Source organism: Phalacrocorax carbo, chromosome 4, assembly GCF_963921805.1.
Source record: "Phalacrocorax carbo chromosome 4, bPhaCar2.1, whole genome shotgun sequence".
Taxonomy (NCBI): Eukaryota; Metazoa; Chordata; class Aves; order Suliformes; family Phalacrocoracidae; genus Phalacrocorax; species Phalacrocorax carbo.
The window spans coordinates 59008322-59031910 of NC_087516.1; the positions used below are offsets into that span (position 1 = coordinate 59008322).

A 23589-nucleotide genomic window follows, 5' to 3' on the forward strand; every position below is an offset into this window, starting at 1 on the left:
TGTGGATCAGAAAATGAACGTAATGGATTCCTGCTGAGGCAGTAGGAAGCGAGGGGTATCCAGGGGAAATAATGTCTTGTTCTCTGATCTCGGGAAAGCAGACATAGACTGTTCTTGCTTTAATGAAATAACTTCTGTCACCAGTTTTGCTTGGATACAACAGCATTGAGGTAGTTGTGTGTTGAGCTGTGGTTGTAGAACTCCCAAGGGAAGACGGCTTTGGGTTCCCAGAGGTACAGGTCGTATAAAGACGTGAGGAGAAAGTGCTGTCTGTCTGTATGAACAAAATGAAACTGAATATCTCTCCTGAACCATTTCTAAATACCTACTATAAAATAGGCTTTGTCTTTCTTAATGCCAGTCAACAGCTTTATACGGTACCATGCTATCTCTCCTTCCTGAAGCCTGGTCTGAGCAGGGAAATCAAAATCTTCAAGGGAACTTTCCCCTTCAGATGCTTTGTTTGCAGTGCAAAGAGCTGTTGAAATGCAGAAGAGAAAGTGTTCCTGGAAATCAAGCTTATACTTGTAAACACAGGGAGCCTCCATTCAGAGGCAATACCTGTTCTGTGCTTCCTTTGAGGAAAAGAGTCATCCTGGCAAACGGAAGCACTTTTTTTAACTGACACGTTTGGTGTTCTCACACAGAATAACTAGGGAAGGATAAGTTTGTGGTGCAGTCAGTGGCATGTCCACACATCTCAGTGTTGTTACAATGAGATTTGGAAAGTCTCATGAGGCCTCCCTGGGTGACAGACGGTCACCACCTCTGCAGATGCATGAAGATGGAAAGGAAGAAACAATGACCAGGAAAGGTAGTTTATGATAGTGGTCTCTCGAACCTCAGGGGCTATTGTTTGTGTTACGTATGTCCTTTCCAGAAGAGTGTGTAACATAATTTCATTGACTATGGGCACTTACCTTTCTTCTTCTCTCAGAAGATTAACTCTGCTTCTTCTACCAGAACATGCTGCTTTCCAATGTTTCTCTTTTCACTGGAGGAAGGGTTTCCCAACCTTTATTAATAAACAAACGGCCAGTGTTTTTAAATGCCTTAATGCCTTGCATTATATAGCAGTATATAGCCCTATATTTCCAACACATTTAGTAAATTTTTTGCCAGTAAGTAGTAGTAGGCCTTTTTTTTTTTAATTCCAAATACCTTCTTGTAAAAATGTCTGGGAAATGATGGAGTAGAATGAAGCTTAGCTGGCTGAATCCAGATGAACCTTTAGGACTTTGCATGTACGTTGCTTGGCTTATCCAGTGCAAGAACTGGGATGAAAGGAGGACTAATGAGCCTGGAGTACAAATGAGATTTATAGCTGATCTTACAGCAGAGAAACCTGGAGATAAAAGCATACCTAGACTAATTGGATGCTCTGTACAAGCTAAGAAAGTGTATGTTTCAATGTAGTGTCAGCTGTGAATTATTGGGCCTTCTTTAAAGCAGATAACAAGTGAGTTCCTTCAGATGAAAAGGGAACTGATGAGAAGAGCCTAACTGACATGATTTGATTTTTTTACTAGAATTTAGATTATTTAGTTTACTGCTTAAATTCCTCATGTCCCCTCTTCCTTTTCTCTTTCAAAATACTTTCCTGGATTGGTAAGGGCCAGTAAGTACAGAGAAGAGCATTAATTCAGCTACAGGTTTGCTATAACCCCATACAACAACTTTAGTATGGCAGTATCTGGAACATGGCCTCTAATTTACCTCAAGTCTCTTCGACAGAATCCTAGATTTGATGACAGTATGTATATTTATACATGCCTGCTGGAATGTTCTTTGCACTTCTATTAATGGCCCATAAAATATCTTAATTACCTTAAAATCTCAAAGACTCCCTCTGGAATTTTTTTTAAGTATCTTCTCTGACAGATTAATGATATTCAGTATGGTCAGGATATTTTTTTGGAGGAATTATATTGTGTTTCTTTCCAGTGTAAGATACCAACATCAGGCTATTATGTGAGAACACCCATTTCCATATAAGAGAGGTGATGGGAGGGGAAAAAAAACCAACCCAAAGCCAAACAAACTAGAAATTATGGTTTGTAGTTGTTGTTCTTCCAGAAAAGATTACCTTAAAAACTTTGTGATTCATAATGTAGTCACCACTCACTTTAAGTTTTGAAATGTGATTATTTTTTTACGTATTGATTTGGCAATACCAGGTTCTAATAAGTACTCAATTAAAAAAGAATATCTTCTTGAGATTGCTCAGATGGCAAAATTATTGCTGCTGTTATTCTTCTGTAATTCCTGGGTGTCTTCGGTCTCATTAGACCACTAATGGTACAAAAAAAAGGGCAAAATAGCAGCACCAGTGAAAAGCATAAGATGCAGTCTTGAATGTAGTCTTCTTTCTGTTTTGTATTTTTTGTGATCACATGTACTTGCAGTTTTGTCATTCTAATGAGTTCTGTATTTGAAGATTAGACACCCCATCACTATATGTTTCTGATTCAACTGCCGTAGGGACAAAGATTGGACAATTGGACAAAGTCCAATTCAAAACTAGTTCTACAAAAACAGAGGGTCAGCTAAAACTGAGTGTAAAATTCGAGTCTCTCAAAAGCTAACATGCTTAATAACAGATAATGTCCATCTAGTCATTCATTCATCATTTTTCATTTAGTGCTACATCTTCTGCTAGAGAAGAATAATCAGTTTGATGCAAATAAGCGTAATGTTGATGATTTCAGCCAAGCTGAAGTGTCTGCCTGGGCAATTCTTTCAGTCTTTTATAGACGTGATTTGTCATTCCACCACATGGCCAGCATTTTCTCAGTTGTCGCTAGCAGAAGACTAAATGTCGAACTTAAACATTATGCTGCTTTCCATCTTGTGGAATTTAGAGGGTGCGTTAGAAACAGCACATGAAAATGGTTCACATACAAATTTCTTCACCTGTATGAGCCCATGATTTCTTATACGTTACACAGCACAGGGCAAAGGCAGTGTTGTGTGTGGGTGGCTACATACCCACATTCAGTAGCAGCAGTTCAGCTATTCTTAGCTTGGGAAAGGGGCAAGATAGCCCAGAAGAAGATTAGGAAGATTAAAATAAAAATAATAGTTTGGGAGGCAAAAATAAAACCGTGAGTGTTGCATACCTGTGAAAGCACCAGCTCTAAAAGAGAGCTGAGCACAGACACGAAGCCCTGCAAATCCTTCCCATGAAAAAAAGATACTTGAATACCTGTTTGCCTTTTTCTGTGAAGCAGGAGAAGTAGGAAGGCTTCTGGGGATCTGTTGGGTACTTTTTTCTGCTTCCTTTGAAGAAACTTTGAGCATATCTTGTTGGACATCAGAAACGTTCTGAGTTTTAAATCCAAATCAAGTTTATAATGCTTGTATTTCTCGTAGTCGGAAACCAGGATCCACTCCAGTACAAAGATTCTCTAGCCTGTGCTAATACTTTTTGTTCAAACGAAAATATGGTCATTATGATCTGTTCAGCTGGTTTTTTTGTTAAATAATGTGAGACTTCAGCACTGCTTTGTGCTAATAATTTCCAGTCTTTGTATGCTCTCTCTCTTTTAAAATCTCCCTTCTCCCTCCTTTTGCATGTGTGCTTTGTCAGTGTCGTTCTCTTCTTTCTGAGTGTTTTACAGAGCCTGGTAACATATAATGCTGTGCAGGACTGGCGGCATATGAAGCCTGCACATAGGGTTTTCCCTTTCTTACTCACTATATGTATGCACCCAAACCGAATCATCCCCTATTTCAGGCGCTCTCTAGATCTGCTTGTGCTGATGCAGAGTTAGAAATGATGGTTTGCACCTGCTTTTAGTCTTCTGAGTACTTTCATTTTTTTTTGGCCTGATTTTACCAATAGAAAATAATAGAAGTTATTTTCTATTAATAAGAAGTTCCTCAGGTTGAGTAAGTAGCTGTTGAGAAGACACATCACTGAGCATCATTACTCAAAATTGTCCTTGAAGGTTGATATGGTAAGAACTCCATTACCTTAACACTATATATGTTCTTCCAGAAAAAGGAACCTGTGATTTGAACAAAGAAAAGTGCAGAAGAAGAATCTGCAGGCCAGACTCAAGGACTCATCGGTGTAAATGCTCTAGTGGCTTTATTTTAAGTCGAAATAAACAGTTTTGTGAAGGTAATACATGAATCTCCCTTTTTTTTACTCAGATCTTGAGTACAAAGAACACTCTGAGGTCTTTAAAATTCCCATTGTGCCATTTCAGTTTTGTGCCCTTCTAGGTTCTGAAATAGTCTGAAAGGAAACCCATGAAAATGTCACAAATGCTGTTCTTGTGAGAAATTTTGGTCTTAGCCTAAGTAGTTAAAGGAGCTTCACATAAGTAGACGTGCTTATGAGTGCTTATTTAATTTTTAAGAAATTAAAATGGATATATCACCAAAGGCGAAACACTGAAAAATCCTGCAGCAAGATCGCTGTCCTAAGTCCCACTTTCAAAAAAGACACAATTTTTTTAACATGCTTCTAAATGTTTTCATCTGGATTGTTTCAATAACAATCTCTCATTACTATTAATAACAGTTAACCTATCACTTTTTGTCACTACACGACGAGATTTGAAAAGATATAAAGGCATCAAAATTCGTAGCTTACAGGATTTACAGACCTGCCTGAGCAGCAGCCATCCAGTTCTCAGGAAATTCATCAGGATTGTTTTCCAAATTTCCACTTCTAAACCACTTGGGTATTTTGAGAATTTTACTTAGGTCATGTTGCTGCCAAATTTTTAAAAGAATTTTTGTCTGAGGAAAGTGTCTAATGTAAAGTTTTTGGGTGCACACAGGGTTTAACTGGCACTGGAATCCACATGGGAAGGCATACTTTTGAAAGTCCTCTAGGTACCTATGCTGGACACGTTCAGTCTGAGAAGGTTTTTTTAGAAGGTTTCTAAAGCTGATTTGAATAAGTTCTGAAAACTTGCTTTTTTATCATTTATTAGGACCAACAAATTTTTGTAAAATGAATGGGGAAAAAGAGGTACTTATTGAAGAGTGTTAGTTTGTTTCATTCATCTAATTTCCTGGCACTGGTTGATGACGTTATTCAGACACAGCAAGTGCTTCTTTTGGCAGATATCAATGAATGTGGCTTCTGGAACCACGGCTGTACTTTGGGCTGCGTGAACATACCTGGTTCCTATTACTGCACCTGCCCGAGAGGTTTTGTTCTGCTGCCTGATAGGAAAACATGTCATGGTAAGTAGCAGTAATACATAAACACCTCCAGTGTGGTATCGGAGAGAGTCCTCATTGAACACTGGAACCGCTGAAAGTTTTGTGTGTTGCATTGCTCACTTCCAATCCCTTATTATGTAAGCAGGATCAGCTTAGAGTGAGGGAACCAAATTCAGATGTCATGCTTAAGGAAGTGGAAATTACACGTCAGTAACCAAGTGTGAGCCTCTTCAGGAGGAAAAAAAAGAAAGAGTCGGGTCTCTCCAGAGATGCCTTTGCTGTAGGCTCTATGGCACGTTCCAGGTGGATAAGCAGTTATACCTTTTTAAATGTGGTCTCTGAATTTGGCTCACTCTGTCTAACATGCATAACAATTTGCACAGTCTCTGAATGAGAAGCTTACAGCATCATCTTTTTTTCTCTTCAGGTCACGATTGATAGCATTGCTAATGTGCCCGAAATTAAATGTATGTGTATATGTTTATAATGAATAAGATACAGGGAAGTACTCATAAAGTTGTTTGTCGTGCATGACTGCTGCACTTGTGGGCTTTTTTTCTTTTATGAATTAAATTGTGTATAAGAAGTATGCCTGAGAGAACTTATCTAGGTACCTTACATAGGTGGAAGCTGAATAAATGTGAACAAACTAAACACAGAGAACACAGAGAATTGGAGGAAAATCCCAAAGATCTGCCCATCAGTAAGCTTCAAGGACCATATTTTAGTCATAGTAAGAGTCAGAGGTGGTTTTGTTCTCCCTTTATGCAGCATTGTGTATATTCAGCCTACAAATGAATTAAGTGCTTCTAAAGTAAGTCTAGAACATAAAATGTGAAATGCATCTAAGTTTTGTGGTCTTGGGATATTCCCAGTCACTTTTCCATTTCATAAGGAAGCGGAACTTAAGCTTAAGCAAAGGGTCCTTCTACCTTGTTTCCATGGGAAAAAAACCAAAACATTGGTGTATATACCCCAGGTTGAAGTGCCAGTGCACACCAATGAGTTCAGTCTGGATCATGGCAGGATCAGGACCCTAGGTTATATTAAATATCACTACTAGAGAATAACAGAGTCTAACAGACTCTAACAGTCTGTCTATTTTAGGCCTCCAAGAGTCGCTTTTCCCTCTCTTTTAAGAGGGACCCAGGAGTAGGATTCAGTGACGCAAATGCGGGGGTCCAGGGCGTGTGTGACAGCTGCAGAAGGTAGCCAGCTGTGACATAAGACCTATGGGAGTCCTGCAGCCAGAGGTTATTGGGAGGTGGGATATCCTTTTGTGTGCAAAACAACACTTAGACACTGTGCAACTCAGCCCTACTCTGGATGACTAGCTTGAACTATATGCCTACATTTTGAGCGGCTCAAATTAGGTAGAAAATAATGTTTTTCTAACACAGGCTAGGGATGCAGCCTGGACAGTATAACTCCTTAACTACTGCAGGACAAGGCAGATATGTCACCATCTACGCAACTTGAGAGACAGAGAGATGCAAGGTGAGAAGTCCACACGCTGACCAGACATTTTGATGCTTTGTCCTCCAAGTCCTGTATGAAGCTTTTCATCTAAAGCCACAAGCTCTAGTCAGAAAGAAACACAAGATCAGTTTCTTGACCCTCCTCACTGTGCTTAAGGGGTTAGAACAATCCAGTCCAGAGTGCAGTTGCCCTGGAGAAGCAATATTTGCAACAGCTATGCACCATTTAAGCCAATGTACGCAGCTGATTCAACAAAGCAGCTGTGGGAAACTTGCATTAGTTCCAGTCTTCCAGTGGGTGTTGCCATATGGCACTAGAGTTGGCATAAAGAGATGCAGCACTGCAGTACAGAAGGTGGAATGAGGATATCCTGTGAAATTGCATTAAAGAAACACTCAAAAAAAAAAATGTTGGCACTCCAACAATTATAATGGAAAGTCAAGGAAAGCTATTGCCAGGTCCTCAGATGGTTTTGCCTCTACATGCAACTTCAAAAATTGCCACTAAGGAACATAGCTTTATTTCTGGAAGGTACAGCTCCTGTTTTCATTGGTTCTAACTCTGTCACCCTTGCAGTAGTAGCAAAATAGTTTTTCTTCATTCTCTTTGTGTTTTGTACTTATTCTTTCAGTATAACTTCTTTGTAGTTTTCAAAAGCTGATCTATTTTTGATGAAATATAAAAAAGAAAGTTTTCTAAATTATTTCTATTTTGATAACAGGTCTTACCACAATTTATAGGAAACTTAAAGCTGATCAGTATAATGGCTTCAGGACCCAGCAATTTTGGCTTTCTCCTTTGCTATATTTAGGAGAGGGTGGGAAAAAAATTTCGGAAAAAACCAAAACAAGCCAAAACAAACCCAGAAAGACCACAGAAGTGTTGTACTCTCAACATCACTTTTTTTCTTTTTTCTTTCTTTTTCTTTTCCCTTTGCTATTTAAGAAAGTGTTAACATTTCTTTTGGGGGTCTTAGTAAAAGATGGTATCATCATTTAAGAATTTTTTTCCCTTTTAAATTACTGTAGAGCTAATTTCCTGTACAAGTAACGACACCAAATGTAGCCATGGTTGCCTTCAAACATCTAAAGGGCCTGTTTGCTTTTGTCCTGAAGGATCAGTACTCAAAGCGGATGGCAAAGCATGCACAGGTAAGTAACATTTTTTCTTGCTGTAGTGACTGCCAAGCTCTCTTTGTCCTTGGCACTGAGAGCAAAAGGTGAATGATGACATTTTACCTCATTTTGCACAGCTGTAAATGATTGTACAAGACAGGAGGCAATGGAACGTCAGGTGCTTTGAGTGCTGAGATAAGCAATATTCATTTTCCAATAGACGTTTCTTAGCAGCAACAACCAGTGTTTGCAGGCCAAATCCTTTTGTCGTCAGTACAGATCAAGGCATCTCCCACATGTTTGTTGCAGGAGACATCTAAAATTTATACTTGAGGGGAAATACAGGTACAAAATTAGGGCCTGGTTGAAATCTGAAGATGGCTTTATAGACATCGTGCAACCCAGGTTCACTCTAACTTACAGCAGTGTCATCTAACTACCCACAGATGTTTTTTTTTTCAGTGAGAATATTTGAAGACTCACTAAATTGTCATTCCCCATTCCATTATCTTCCAAATTCAGGGGGCTGTAACATGTCGGCTGTGTCTTTTCAATCTTAGTGCTCAAGATAGCTTCATTAATGCCAGCCTTACACCTTGAAAAATCGCCTTCTTTTACATCCCTTACGTACTGTGGACTGTACTGTATCCATAGATTCAGTCAGTGTTGCTGTTTTGCTTGGGACACTCCACTGAGTAAGCTCAGGTTGGCATTGAGGCTATAACCATCGTACAGCCTCAAGAAGAAAGAATAGTTTCTTTTTGTATGAAATGTTGGTCTGTTGTATTAGAAAGTATCAATTCACCATCCTAGCCTAATTAATTCCTGGGGAGTGAATGGCATTAATTTGCTCTTTCTTTGCATGGAGTGGAAAGTCTGATAAAATTTGTTATTCTGTTATAGATGGGAGGAGATTTGCATGGGAGAAAGAGTTCTCTGAAATGATGAACACACGGAAGCCCTCTTCATATATTCCACCCCCCACCCCTCCATCTTGTGCTGTGACTTTTCAGGAGACTCTGGAAGAAGTTTCTAATAATTTGCTTTCACTTCTCCAGACTTCTGCTTTCAGCAGGAGCCCTCTCAGTAAATCTGTCGGTCCCTGAGATGCTTTGCACTGTAGAAATCCTAAGTAGAGTGTATCGTTCTGTTGCTTGTATCTCTGATTTTGTTGTATTTGTTTCTTAGAATGGCGAAGTTAAATTTTTCAAATGCTCTGTTTAAGGTTGTACATCTCCAGATAATGGTGGCTGTAGTCAGATATGTTCTTCTTTAAGCCCATCCTCCTGGGAGTGTGCTTGTTTTCCTGGATATAAGCTTCAGCGAGACAGAAAGCACTGCGCTGCTATAGGTCTGTATCTTGGTACACCTGCATATTTCTGCCAATAAAAGCAAAAACATTTTAAAGTCCTTTAAAGTGGACTGCATAAGTGGGATCCATTTTTGCCCTGGTTTTAGGTTGCTTTGTGAAACTTGGGAAGTATTAGTTGTTTGGAAAAATAACCTATTTTGGAAATATACCAGAACAAGCACCAGTATGTGGTTCAGTCTTCCTCACAGAAGATTCAGTCTGTTATCCAACTTGTGCATTGCACTCTGGGCTCCTGTACCGCGGAGGTCTATCTGCAATATTCAGGGTTTTGTGCCTTCATATAAATGTGGGTGTAGCTTCTGCCCAGTGTTGCAGAATTGGAGTTGAGGTGTCTACATTTGGAGAACAGGGCAGAGAATTGTCTGTTGAGGGACTTTTTTTACAAGGGTATTTCTCCCCGCACTGGCCCCAGGAAGCCCAGGTATTTGAAGTGATGTTTAGATTCCAGACCATTCTGTTTCTTCTGAGAAAAGGGCAGACCCTGGTGAACAGCAAGATATAAGCAATTGCATGAGAGAGGGGAGGAAAGGGAAGTTTGTGATTTGTTTCGGGAATAAGGGAAAAGCTTTATTTTTTGGAGGACAGCATTTCTCTTGCTTTTACTGTGAAAGGCTTTTCATGTGCGAAAGTCAGGTGTTCTGGCACTTATGGTGATGCCCTGAAATGCAGAGGGAAGATTGTCTTGAGGCTAAGTCACTCGGTGTGAAATGCAGCGGAGCTAGTGACTGCCTTTATCACATTTTTTGAGGCTGATCTTGGGCAAGGCACTGTTGCTGAAAACCTTTATTCACATTATCTTTGATTTCTGAGGCAAGTGGAACGTAGGATAAGGGCCTTGATTTCTTGGTGCTTCTGTTCCTCATTTTGTCTTCTACTGTTACCTACTTACAATGTTAGGCAGGTAGTGATGCAGGCTAGAGGTCACTTTCAACCTAGTGGAATTAACATATGTGCAAATTTTCATCAACAGGTCCTAAGCCATTTTTGTTATTTGCAAATGGCCAGGATATCCGCCAGATCAGTTTTGATGGAACAGATTATGCAAGTTTACTTGACTGGCAGATGGGAAGAGTCTTAGCACTGGACTCTGACCCAGTGGAAAATAAGGTAAGGCATTAAAAATGAGAGGATTTTGAAGTGTTGCAAGGACAAATGGATTGGGCTTTCATGTGCCTTAACCTTTCTGCTGCCAGTGATCCAGATTACATGTTGTGCGGCATGTTGTTCTGTTGCCTGTCCAGGAGCGCAACTGGTACAGGATTCCAAACACTAGTTGAAGTGTTTCATCTTTTACTTACTGATTGAATGTGCTTTGTACATTGCTATGGCTAATTCACAGAGAATTTGGATTTTGAAATTCACTTCAGGCATGATTTCAATTTCAAAGAACTTTTGTGTGATTGATAGTTTTCTCTCTTAAGAACTCAGTACTGTTTTCTGGAAATGTATTGTGGGTTTTTTTTTCACCAGGTAGCCATAATAGCAACAATATCTTTTTTTCTGTACAGGTACATCCTACAATCCCTACTCAATGCTAGGAGTAATCTTAACAAGAATTACTTCCCATGTCCTGACATTATTGAACAAAACTGCTGAACACTTGCTGGGTTTATTGCTCTTATGAAATCTGTTCCCCATATTACAAGATATTCCTGATGGAAACAGGAGTCTTCATAACAGGTCTCCATAAAGAGAGACATCCCAGTGCCCTACTCCTTGGCTGCAGAGTTGGGAAGGAGTTCAGCCACGCTTTGCTAAACCTTCTGTGGCAGATAGTTATTTTTTCTCATGGTGAGACTTATTTACACTGTAAAAGTGTTACAAAAAGATACTGGATGGTATAGTGAAAGCTGATGATGAGCTCAGTTAGGTTGCTGGAAACATCTCAAGGCCTGGACAGACATGGCTAAACAAATGTGAATGTTACCAGATCTGCATTACAGGGGGACCATTCCAGGCCCTGCTGGAACATGGCCACTTGCTCCTGAAATAGGGCCCTGCTGGGGAGCTAGCAGTTGTTCTGTGCTGTGCTGAATGTAAATCAGCTGTGCCAGTGACACTGGGTGGCCACTCTTGTTCCGCTTCTGCAGGGAGCTCTGCAAGATGGCGGGGTCGGCAGTGTGGAGGTGAGGCGATGTGCAGTGGGCCAGCCAGGCTACAGCGGTCTGGTCCTTGTGGCACAGAACTGATGTGCAAGATAAGTTAACTCAGCATCACTCTGTGCTCCCATGGTAATTGAATTAGCTGGCTTAATGCTACAGGCCTCCCTCCTGCTTTGTTTGGCCTCATGGTTAGCATCAAAACAAAGTTATTTGTTTGGTTGCTACCATTTGCAAAGAAAGCCTCAGCATTGCTTTGCATATCGTTCTGTCATACAGTGTTTGGCTCTTTATGGCTATCAAATACAAGACAATTTGTTTCCTCATCCTTGGAAAACACAAACCTAGTTTCCCCACTGATAGAGAACTTTTATTTTGACCCAAAAATGAGAAGCCTTTTCTGGAAATGTCAGAGCTACAGAATAGACACCTGTTAAAAAATTAAGATATGTGCAGGCTGAAAGAGGGAAAAAAAAAAAAAAAAGAAGCAAATTATGTAACGCCTTTCCCTTCCCAGTTCCTTGACACACGTACACTACTACTCTCTTCTCCCCATTCCCCACTTTTTAAAATGAGCAGCCAGTGAAATGGTAACCTGCTTCTTTTTGCCTGCTCCTACGTTTTCTTCCTCAGCTGTGTTTCACGTGAGGGAGATGCTCGCTGAAACAAAACCACAGGATAATCAAAGCGCTGTATATAGGGCAACCAGGATTTACAGCTAAGCACAAGCTGCCTGTAGAAGTCATCCTGGTTGAAGGATAAGTGCCTTGTTATTTGATCAGGGTTCACAGGTTACCTGTGCAGCTTTTTGTGAACAACCAGTTCAGGGAACTTTCAAGGTAATAAAGTTATTTTAGAAGTGGAACTATTAGATGAGGTAAACAGAGCAGAAAGTGAGATGGGAACTAATACCACCTCATCTGTTATTTCTTCACAGATTTACTTTGCCCACACTGCCTTGAAATGGATAGAACGAGCTAATCTGGACGGCTCAAATCGTGAAAAAGTTATTCACGAAGCTATAGATATACCCGAAGGCCTTGCTGTGGACTGGATTAACCGTAAATTGTATTGGACAGACAGAGGGTACATGCTCCACAGTGCTTTTATGTTGAAGCATGCCATAAAATATTTGGAATAAATGACTGGTGATACAGAAATAGCTGAGCTATCACTCTAAATTCAGTACCGCTTCACATTCTGATTGGGTAGCTGTAATCTCAAGTATATACGGTTGGAAGGTTCTTTAAAACTGAAACTCTGGAAGATCACTTTGAGTCTGCTATTGTATTTTTATCTTTGTCTTTCCAAGAAGCAAGGATTTGGACACAGTTGCAAGGAATCTAAAGCATGTACTGGATGTATACATATCTGTATGTGCACATGCACATGTGAATATATATATATGTAGTGTACACTCATATTTATACACATACACTGCATGTGTGTATATATATAGGTATAACTTTACTTATATATCTATATATATAATAATGAGTATTAACGCACTAAGTATATCTTGGACAGAAGTCAGCATAGTTGACAGCTAGAATCATGCCCCTTTAAGCTAATGGAGAGTCTTTGTCCCTGATAAAAGAGGAATGGCCACTGGCAAACAACGTGGCTTCACATTTCAGCTGATACCTAACTTTACGCGCAGAGAGAAACAAAAGTGACCTTTGGTAAAAAGGCAGTGTCAGATCAGAACACATAACGAAGACTCGTTGAAGAGTGGTCGTAATGTTTCAGTATGGCCCATATTCCATTAGTCAATAAAAAGTGGTTTTCAACATACAGATCACACTCCTCCTCCCTTTTAAATATGCTGCTAGTCCACTTCCTTGCTATTAGGTACAATCTTCTCTACATGATTCTGCTCCTGTATAAATATGCCCGTGTTTCTTGAGAAATAGGAAATTGTAGTGCTCATCTCTGTAAAACAAGAATCAAGGGTGAAGCTGTGAATTTCTATCTCCCACTTCCTTCTCTCTCACTGCATTTACTTGTTTGTATTCCACATTTGCATGAATATATTTCTCCTTCCATCTTTGTGTGGCCTTCCTTCGCAGGTTCAGGTAGGCGTGGAAGGCTGTAGGCTTGCTTTCAGGTAGAGGTTGATATTTATTTGGCAAAGTGAAGTTTGTAGCAATAAGTGCAGTTTTCTGAAAAATAATGGATTGGTAGACTGGCGACATAGATTCTATACTTGACACTGCTGTAGATTTTAGAAGTGATCATAAGGACCTTAGATTCATTCTTTCCTGTAAAATAGATATAATATGTAAATTGCTTGTCAGTTTATGGATGAAAACTGCTATGTAAAAGTACTATTTTAAAAAAATTCTTTATACATGTGATAATGACATTCAGTTAGGAGCTTGTTTTCCTCCTGACTCCCTTTAAAGCTAACATTCATCAGTTAGTGATCATACTTCCAGCTCATTATTTGCCCATAAAAGGAGAACTTCATGTCTCCTGCAGAGCAGCAGGTATTTTATCATCATGCCCTGAACCAGATAATGAGACTGTAACATGAATTATTTGTTGATAAAGCAGCTAGACATCCCACATCAGCAGGATTATTTCCTGTCTTTGCAAAGTTATTTATTACAGTTTTGTGCTAAACTAAAGCAATGCAAAACCAGTACATTCTGCCTGAGAAGGTAATTAAAAAGATAGCAGGGAGGACCTAACAGTGCTCTGTGTGTTGCAGGAAGGCAGGCATCGAAAGGAGCAATCTGAATGGAATGCAAAGAAAAATGATTATCTGGGAGGATATCTCCCAGCCCCGAGGGATTGCCATTCACCCATTTGCTAAGTAAGGAGTGATAAACCTGGTTAATTGTGTAATACCTGGGGAGGCTTTTTTAAAATGAGCACGCAAGTCTTGTCTTTTTGGCAGTCAAAAAGTGCATTAGTCTCATGTTAGGGTAGTCATCGGCTTGCAGTGTTGTGTGAACTGCAATATTCTATTGCTGGGTTTCTTCTGTGACTTGGGACATGTTCACTTTTCATATAGATTTAAAAACATACCAGAAACATTAAACAGTTTACAGTTCAAGCTAAAGAAAAGCACAAGTGACTGAAGTCACCCTGGTAGTTGTAAGCACCACGCTACTAACTTTGATGGTTCCATATCTATTAGTGTGAGAATGGTAGTCACTTTTAACCAGCGCTGCTTACAAAGGATTCTTTTTGGCCATGTTACACTTTCTGAGGAAACTAAACCAAATCTACTGTTGTGGAGATGCGTTGATTTAAATGCGCCTGATATCTACTTACCTAGTGCTAAGATGATGAAAGGAGTTTTGAATGTTTAAACTATTGATGAAATTCTAGCCATTTTAATCAATGGCAAAGCCCCATGGATTTCAGTCAATAAGCTTGTAGTAGGATGGGTTTAAATCTGTTGTTTGTTTTTTTTTTTTGATGCTCATACCCTGCTGTAACTGAGTACTGGTGATTGAAGCTGAGTTGGGGAGGGTGCTTTGTAAGCTTCACTCTGCGCATAAAAGACCTGAAAGAATCTTTCAGCAGAGGTTGAACATGATAGAGACATTTTGCAGGAAAATTTCTAAGAACAGTTAGGCTTAGGGAGATTGCTTATTAAGAATTATTGGTAGAGGCAAGGGCTAAAAGGAGAAAGGGAGGAAGAAATATCACTAAAACCTTCCTTATTAGGAAGTTAGTGGTGAAAGGAGGAACAAACATTATAGCAATGTCCATAAATGTAAAGCCAGTATTAAGGAGAGATCTGAGATACGGTTAAGACTATTGAGAACACCGTTCCCTGCATTGGCTACAGCAAAACTGCTCATGTAAATAAAGCTAAGGGAAACTGTGAGTTATCTCACAGGAAGGCTGGAGTCCTAACTTCAGAAGTAATTTGTGGGTTTGGCTATCTCCGTTGTAAGTGGCCATCTTGTGCTGTCTGTTCTTTGAAAACCAGTAAGCACTCAGTGAGTAACACTCAGGACTCCAGAGAGACACCCTGAGAATCGTGATTTTATTAGAAGAAGAAAAGTGGCTGGGCCTGATACTAGTTTGTTGTTTTTTTTTAAAAAAAAAAACCAACAAAACCTTGAGGAGTCTTCCTTGATTTCCATGGGTGGTGGGCATTTTTGCTTCCATTTGCCCATTGTTAAACCTTTGTTTGGACAAGGGGCTGGGCAATGCATTGTCTTCTGCTGTCTGCATTTGTTAAATTGCTATCATCAGTCGTGGAAAACACAAAAAGCAGATATGAAGAGTTGGCAGTTAGCACAGGTGGGAGGAATTGTTTTTCAAAGGTTTTGTGCAAATGAACAGAGTAGGGATTCTGCATAAGTCCCAGAGTAATCACCTGGAGTCTTATGGCAAGTGTGAAAAGATCAGCAGCCAATATATTTACTTGAAGCGTGCACCTTTCCTCATGTGCCCCAGGCCTGTATTGCTCTGATCTGATCTTTCTGCTTTGAAAGAACTCCATGGATAGGAGGACAAACATTTACTTACTGACTTCCTGTATGCATTTTGTTTTCTAAAGGAGATTATTCTGGACTGACATGGGGGTCAATCCCCGGATTGACAGCTCTTCATTAGAAGGCATCGATCGCCAGGTTATAGCCAGCACCGGTCTGGTGTGGCCCAGTGGAATAGCTCTCGACTACCTAGCCGACAAGTTGTACTGGTGTGATGCTAAGCAGTCGGTGGTTGAGAGCGCAAACCTCGATGGTTCTAGTCGTCGAATTCTTGCACAGAATGATGTAGGTGAGGCTTTGGTGTTGATAATTACTTAGTGCTGCTTGTCAATGTGTGTGTGTATCTGCATATGTGCATGTGAATTACTGACAAGCAGCTGTGCTGTATATCCCATGCAACTCCATTTTGAGGTTAATGGCATCACTTAGTTCCTCATTCTGTTATCCAGTTGACTTTTATTTATTCATTTTAGCAAAAGAATACCTTTTAAACACTCTCTGCTTTTACTGATCAGCCGCTTTGCCTTGTAAGAAGAGCTTCTCTGTCTTCACAGAAAAATGAAAAGAAGGAAAAAGTTAAAAATGTCATTTGCTTTTTCCATGCACGGCTGCTTTGCGTAATTCAGGTTTTGCCGTGTTTATTACACCAGCGAGTTATATTGACGTAAGCTGGAAGAGAATTAAACTTGGCCGTTAAGGTCCTTGAGCAAAGAACCTGCATCTGCACAGTTTTGAACGCTGGGATGATTCTAAATACACAATAGACACTGAATGGAAAAATTATTTATGCAATATGCTGGTAGTTGTTATGGCTGAGATTTCTATTGTTTGACATGTAACTGTGTTGTGCTGGAGCAAGAGAACAGAAGTATTAGCAATGAGGAACTGGTGTTGTACCACATCTAAAGTAAACCATGTGTTTAAGAATCTCGTACATAGCACATTAGTTTCTGGAGGGGACACTTCCCTTTGTGCATGGTATCTTTCTGGGCACCATTTTGTAGGTGTGCATACAAAACATGGGCAGAACGAAGACTCTTGGTTCAATACAATGACTACCATGGGTAAAGACTTTATGGTTACTCTGCTGAGCAGCTGCTGTTCTAGCCTGTGCTCTGGGAAAGCTTGTGTTCATCTCCTAAGCCAGCTGCCCTGACACTTGTTTGAAAGTGAGCAGAGTGAAGTCTTGGAGGAAGCATTGTTCTCCAGTTCATAAGACATCAAAAGCCCTGAGCAGACTGACATCCCAGCATTCCTCCTTTTTCCCCTACTGTGTAATACTCCCCTTCTGCTGTACGCTCCACCTTGCAACTGATCTGCAAAGGAGGACTTTGAAACCTGTTGAAAGTTTCACTTTGTTTCCCGAAAAGGAATGAGACAGTGTCTTACTGGGAGAAAACAGAGGAGAGCTACGAGTGCTGGAGAAACACAGGGTATGGGAAAGGAGGTTGGTTTGGAGCAGTGATATGGCTGTTTGGAAGTGGGAGAAAAGGACATCAACACCTCTGTGGAAAGAAGTGAAAAAGATGAAGTGCAGACCAGTAGGGGTATGGATTTAGAGAGGCAGAGGGACTTGATATCCTGCTGTTTTGCTAATGCTGTTAGTGAGACCAGAATTCAGCTTCTGTTCTTGGACAGCTGTACACTGGAGGAGAGGAAGGTGACATCTCCTCATAGGTGTTCTGCTGTTAACATGAATTTTTATTACAGCAGCTCCCTCTAGTGCCCCTGTGCTGAGAATTCATTCAGTACAGCTGCATGCAAAATAGGTGAAATTATTTCTGCTCTTCTGCTAACACTGTTTTCAGCTGTAAGCAAACAGCCTGTAAGCACCTGCCCAAGGCAGTGAACAACAGAACCGTTCCTTCTTTTTTTCTTTTTTTAATGCAACGGGCTGGGTTAGCACTGTTGTGGAAAGCGTTTGCATGATTATTATTTTTTCTGTTCCTGCTATCTCCACTGATGACACTACACTTCTATTTTTAATCCTTAATGTATTTATAAATTCAGAGGTTAAGGAATTGCTGGTCAAAGCAGGGTGTTTTTTGTTGATAGTGCAAGTTATAAATCCTAAAACTGTGTGTAAATGTTTGGATGGGGACTCAGCTGGTTCCTCAGATTTCATGGAAGGAAAAAACTAAGAACCATGCCCAGTGATTAAGTATGGTTCAGTGGAGGCAGTGAAGTGCTAACAGAGTAACAACATGATCTTCAACTTAACACTTAAGAACACGTAGTGTCTTAGAATTTTTCATATGTAGGAGTGTTTTTTTGCAGTTTATTTGTGATGTGTATTCAAGATATACCAACATGTACTCCTTCTCCAAGGTTCTAATTTATCTGTTGTTTTATTTGCTTCTTTGCTTGGCTTTGTGGTATTTTTTTAAAATTATTTTTTATTTTTTAAACTAATACCTTTTGGGATCTCAATTTCATTACTGGAATTAAACATCACCTAGTTGAGGTCTACTTCAGAAAACAACACCACAGATCATAAAATCACATGCCTACAAAACATACCTTTCAGAGGGACTCAGACTGCAGTGGTAGAAAGCGAGGTGCGTATTCAGACTGTGAGTAAGGACGAGGACAAAGCAGTCTGGCTTCAGCCAGGAAACACCCACTCTGAAACCAGGTGGCATCCATGGAAGAGCAGTATGTGTTCTCACCTTCCATTGCAAAAAGCTTGCCCAAAGGCTACCTTGAGAGCAGGAGATTTCTAAATGTATAGAAAGAATGCATAGTCCCATATGGACTAATGATAATTTTCTATGAGAGAGATATTAAAAAGAGTCAGAATCATTTTGCAAAGGTCTTTAGATCTATAAGTATGTCTGCCCTCATATATGAAAGTGTCCTTTGGATTCTGAATTGCTTCTCTGTGGAAGTCAAACTAGGGATCTGGATTTTCCTTGTGCAGATAATGTGCTACTGAGAAAAAATTGCTCTACTCTGAACTAGGGGTGGGATTTCTCTCATCAACTATTAGTCATGTAAGTGTTAGGTGCCTGGTCTAAGCTGCTGTCTACGTTCCTGTTGTAATCAGTGAACAGAGAGGAAGGTACTTGGATGATCTATTGCATCCAGCGGTTTGTGTTAGCTGTTAGTGTTAGTTAGCCAGCTAACAGGCAGTGACTAACTAGTCACAGCCTACTGCTGCTAGTTGGCTGATGTGAGGAAAATGAATTCCACTCATGAATTTTGCACTGTCATGAATGGGCTAGTGAATGTCCGTCCATGTTCCATATGTACGTGCAGACCACTGTATTACACTCGCTTTGGGGTCCTACTATGAGTCAGTGGTTATAGTGTCTGTAGCTCCCAGGCTGCCCTGTGCCAGTACACTTATGCAGGATGCCACATGCCATGAGCTCCTCTCCTCCCTGTTATGTGAAGACTGCAGAAGGAGCTGTTCGCCTCAGCAGCTCTGTGCTGGGCCACTTACTGGCAGAGGAGGGAGACACTCCACTTCTGAAAGGCTGGTCCCAATGCTGTTTCAAGAAATGATGATGTCTGAGGTAGAAGCATCTTGCGAACTTGATCTGGTTGGAGGTCACCACAGTATAGAGACTACTGAGCCAGGCATGTGTCATCGCCTCCTGTGCTAAAAGCATACATAACATGTGCCCATGGTCCATCATTCATGGACGCTTATCCCTCCCCATGAGACATCAAAGTGGAGAGGTGACTATGGCTATGCTGCTGTGTTAGAAGCAGATCTGTATGCAGCTACTGCTTTTGATTACATGGTTTCTTGTGTATGTTCTACAGATGTGGAAATGAGAAATCTAATTTTTTTTGTAGGCCACCCTTTTGATGTAGCAGTGTTTGAGGATCACCTTTGGTTTTCTGACTGGGCTAGGCCATCACTAATGAGGGTGGACAAGAAGACCGGCCAAAACAGGGTACGTCTTCGAGGCAGCATGCTGAGACCCTCATCAATGGTTGTAGTTCATCCTTTGGCGAAACCAGGTATACTGCAAAAATTAAGCAGTTATTCCCTTCCAGCCTCCTCTTGTTCACTGATATCAGTAGAATAGACATCCTTGGGGAGAGGATTATCTTCTCAGAAACAGGCCCTTTAAAAGGCCTTGCATAGTCAGACTGGCATTTATTGAAAGCATCATCTGGGCATGTGTCCCAGGAATGCTAACAGATTTTGTATATTTATGATCATGCCCAAGAACAGATGTTGATCAATTGCCACAAGGCTACTATAGTCTTCTAATTCCTATTTATCCTGGTTTATTAGCACTCCTCACACACACAAATAATTACAAATGACATGGAGAAAGGTTTTGTAAGATTTATTAGTTTTGGATCAAATAATTTGATTTTCTGTTGGGAACAATCTCCCTGTAAGCAAAAAAGGGAACTCAATAGACCAGGATTGTGAGAAGGTAATTACAGGTTCCCTATGCCCTTGCAGTGTTCTTTCAGGGAATGTTAGACCTCTAAATATTAAAGGAGAAATAATAAAGGAAATTAAAAAAAAAAGCGATACATTTATTAGATAGAGAGTATATGTATCTGCTTTACTGCCAGAGGCGAGGTGATAATATCTATGCTTTATTATATGCATCTGTTTTTAATAAAAAAAAAAAAAAGATGTTCTAGTTTTTGTCAGTCCTTATTCTTTTTTCAACTGCTTCAACTCTGCACAGCTAAAAGGAGATGTTGACTGAAGAAGGAGCTTGTTAAGTTGCCTGTTTTTCTGCATTAGGGGCAAATCCTTGCCTTTATGAGAATGGAGGCTGTGATCAGATCTGTGAAAACAATTTTGGAGTTGCCCATTGCATGTGCCATCCAGGATTTGGGAAAACTCAAGATGGAAAAACCTGTCATGCTCTGGATGCTTCCAACACAACAGCAGGTACAATCCTCCGGTTCCAAAAAACACCCTCCCCAAACCCTTGAGGATCCTGACAGATGGCACTGGAAAATATTCACCTTGCTCTACGTAATGAATGACGGTTTCTCTGAAGAATGAAAACACTGGGTGTTGTCTTGTGACAATAGCATGTTGTCTGACCATTGTAGGTTTTCCCTTGGCATATTAGCAGTAGAGAGACATGTGCAGTGCTGACAAGTATTGTGAGCAATGAGTTACATTCCTTGCCTCTTGTATATGAGAAAACCCACCCATGAGTTCTTTTAGGTATAATTTAAGGCCAGAAACAGGCTAGTCTGGGAGGGTACTGATATATATTTTAAAAGGAAACACTGTGATTATTGGAAAGTAGACAAGCGATAGAAAATCAGAAAGTCAGTTCAGTAAATTTAAACAGTCTGTGTCACCTTTTTTTGTCTTTTTCAGGAAGTGTCCCTGCGCATAAGGATGTAGTGCCAATGCCAACACCAGAGACCTTGCTGCGGAGCACACAAAGCAGTGGGATATTCAAGGATATGGATAGTGGGGAAAAGCAAAAAATCAACATTTTGTTGATGGCTGAAATAATGGTATCAGGTAGAGTCCAATGATTGTCTTCCTTCTATTTACTGTGAGGCTCTGAACAGGTTTATAGAACAGAAAGAATCATAGGCCTTAAAGGAAGAAAGGCTCAGTGTCAAGACTGGTGGCATTCATGCCCTTAACCCTCTTACTAGAAGATGGGTCTATGTAATTATGCCAGGTAGGAGTGCTTTTTTGTTTGTCTCCATGTTCTTTCTCTATCTCAACAAAGCTCGATAATATTATCCAGGTCTAGAGAACAAACATTTCTAATTTGGAACACCTGTGAAAGTCTTTCCCTTAGATTTTATAAGTTCCTCCAAACAAAACTGAAGTAAAACCATTGAATTCTACATATGCTCAATCACACTAGATCATTAAACTGCACTATAGATTTTGCATACAATATTCAGACGTCCTGATAGTAAATGACACTTCAACTCCATCTAGACAAAGACAACAGCCCTAGTGATTGTATTGGCTTGTCATCATTAACCGTGGAGAGCTACGTTTCAAATTTGGGCTGTTTGTTCCGGTTTTCTTGTTAGTTTTTTGTTTGGTTGGTTGCTGGGTTTTTTTATATACAGTACCTCCTTTGATCTGTCCAAATACATCTACTGGGTTTTTTTTGGTTTTGTTTATACTATAGATCAAGATGACTGCACTGCCCTAGAATGTGATGTCAACGCACAGTGTGTTTTGCTGGAAGATGGTGCTATGTGCCAATGTTTGAAAGGATTTACCAGGAAGGGGAGATCATGCTATGGTAATAAAAGACGTTAACACAACCTTCTGGAAAACTGTAGATTGAGGGAGAGGAAGACAATCTATCTTTTCTCACATTGGCAGATCTGCTGTGTGATCCGTCACAGAAAGGTCAATGGTATTGTTTGTTTTTAAAGGGATGATGAGCAGAGAGTGTGTGAGATGAAATGGCTAATTATCACATGCTTTATTTTCCCCTGAGTCATGAGTGTTAGTCCTGTTAATATTAACAAGCAATAATGGGGAAAATAGGAATAAAAACGTAATGTATTTATTTGTAAAAATTGCCTAATTATAAAAGCTCAGTCTATGGACATGAAAGTTGATGTATAATTTAGAAGTATGTATTAAGGAACCTCTTAAAAATTAGTATTTCTGATGTAATGTTTATATAAAAGTGCTGCTCTTGCTTCTTTCTAGCACTAGAAAGAGATTCTAACAATCAGACAACACATTGCTCAGAGTGGTGGTCTTTAAGTTTTTGGACTTGCATACGACATAAATGGAAGCACTTTGTTCTCTCAGAAAAGGCCAAGACAGGAAGACATTAGAAATAGAACAATTTGCCGTTTGGTGGCTAAGCCTGAAGACTCACAGGTGTCTATGTTGCTATGGGAAGGGAAAAAGAAAAAAAGGAAGGTGAAATGGGTGTAAATGTTTTTTCACTGTGGTGCCTTTTTTTTTTTTTTAAACTTATGTGTTCTTTCTCAAAACAAAGTATCTCTCTGAGTAGGATTTAGGAATATAAGGCTAGTTTTGAATAGGATCATTCCCCCCAAGCGGGATTTTTTTTTGAAGTAAGTGGTATTTGTAGAACCTCTAGGTCTCCATTTGAAAGTAGGTGGTTGACTGTCTTAAGCTCTTTAGAACATCCCCATCAAATTTCATGTCAAGAAAAGACCACAAAGCCCTTCTCTTCCCATTTGCTTCAGATGCACAAATGACAAGTGACAGCATAGGCTGAGGGAGTTTCAGGATGTAGACGTTTCTTTTTATTGATTTACCTGATGGTTTCATGACCCATGTGTCCTGTCTCCTTATTTTGTCTCACAGATGTTGATGAGTGTGCTGTAAATATGGACCACTGTAATCGAAACGTGTCAGGCTGTATCAATACGGAAGGGAGCTACGTCTGTAAATGCCTGGAGGGCTACACTGGAGACGGAGTCCATTGCTATGGTACAGGCATGTGTGAGGGCTGTGCTGTGTCTGGAAGTCTGGGGCAGGATGAATGAGCAAGAGACATGCCTCGTTATTTGGGCTAGCCTTGCATCAAGCTCTGAAGCTGTCAAATGAGCTGTTCTGGTTCTTTTTTAAAAATCTGGTAGGGGCATGGATCCTAATAGTGGCTCCCCCAGACAGCTGACATTTATCATTTCTTCCTTTTTGATTCTTTCCTTCCTGTTTGAAGTGTGGCAACCTCAGCAACTAATCAATATGCAAAGCCTGTAGTTGTCAGTGGATTCCTCCTCTCAGTGTTTGCACTCTTTTTAGTAGTTACAGCAGGAGAGAGAGACTAGTGAAGGGGAGGAGGGAAGTGGAGGTGAGGCAGTAGAGCTTTATTGGAAATCGTTACCATGAATATAAACGAAAGCAGGTATTGAGTGTGTCATAATACTCATCAAATAATTCCAGGTCTGTTTAATAGGCATGAGGTTCAAGG

At 40.1% G+C, this 23589-nt stretch overlaps 1 protein-coding gene across 1 annotated transcript in view; it reads left to right on the plus strand.

Moving 5' to 3' along the window:
* EGF (epidermal growth factor) overlaps positions 1 to 23589 on the plus strand; it is a 62457-nt gene that overhangs the window by 20157 nt on the left and 18711 nt on the right. Inside the window, exons 7-19 of the mRNA XM_009503224.2 lie at positions 4001 to 4126; positions 5083 to 5205; positions 7692 to 7814; positions 9004 to 9129; positions 10121 to 10257; positions 12187 to 12335; positions 13963 to 14067; positions 15775 to 15998; positions 19514 to 19681; positions 20433 to 20582; positions 21027 to 21176; positions 21811 to 21927; positions 22980 to 23105. Of these exons, the coding sequence (XP_009501519.2) occupies positions 4001 to 4126; positions 5083 to 5205; positions 7692 to 7814; positions 9004 to 9129; positions 10121 to 10257; positions 12187 to 12335; positions 13963 to 14067; positions 15775 to 15998; positions 19514 to 19681; positions 20433 to 20582; positions 21027 to 21176; positions 21811 to 21927; positions 22980 to 23105 (1824 nt within the window). The remainder of the gene's footprint in view (positions 1 to 4000; positions 4127 to 5082; positions 5206 to 7691; positions 7815 to 9003; positions 9130 to 10120; positions 10258 to 12186; positions 12336 to 13962; positions 14068 to 15774; positions 15999 to 19513; positions 19682 to 20432; positions 20583 to 21026; positions 21177 to 21810; positions 21928 to 22979; positions 23106 to 23589) is intronic.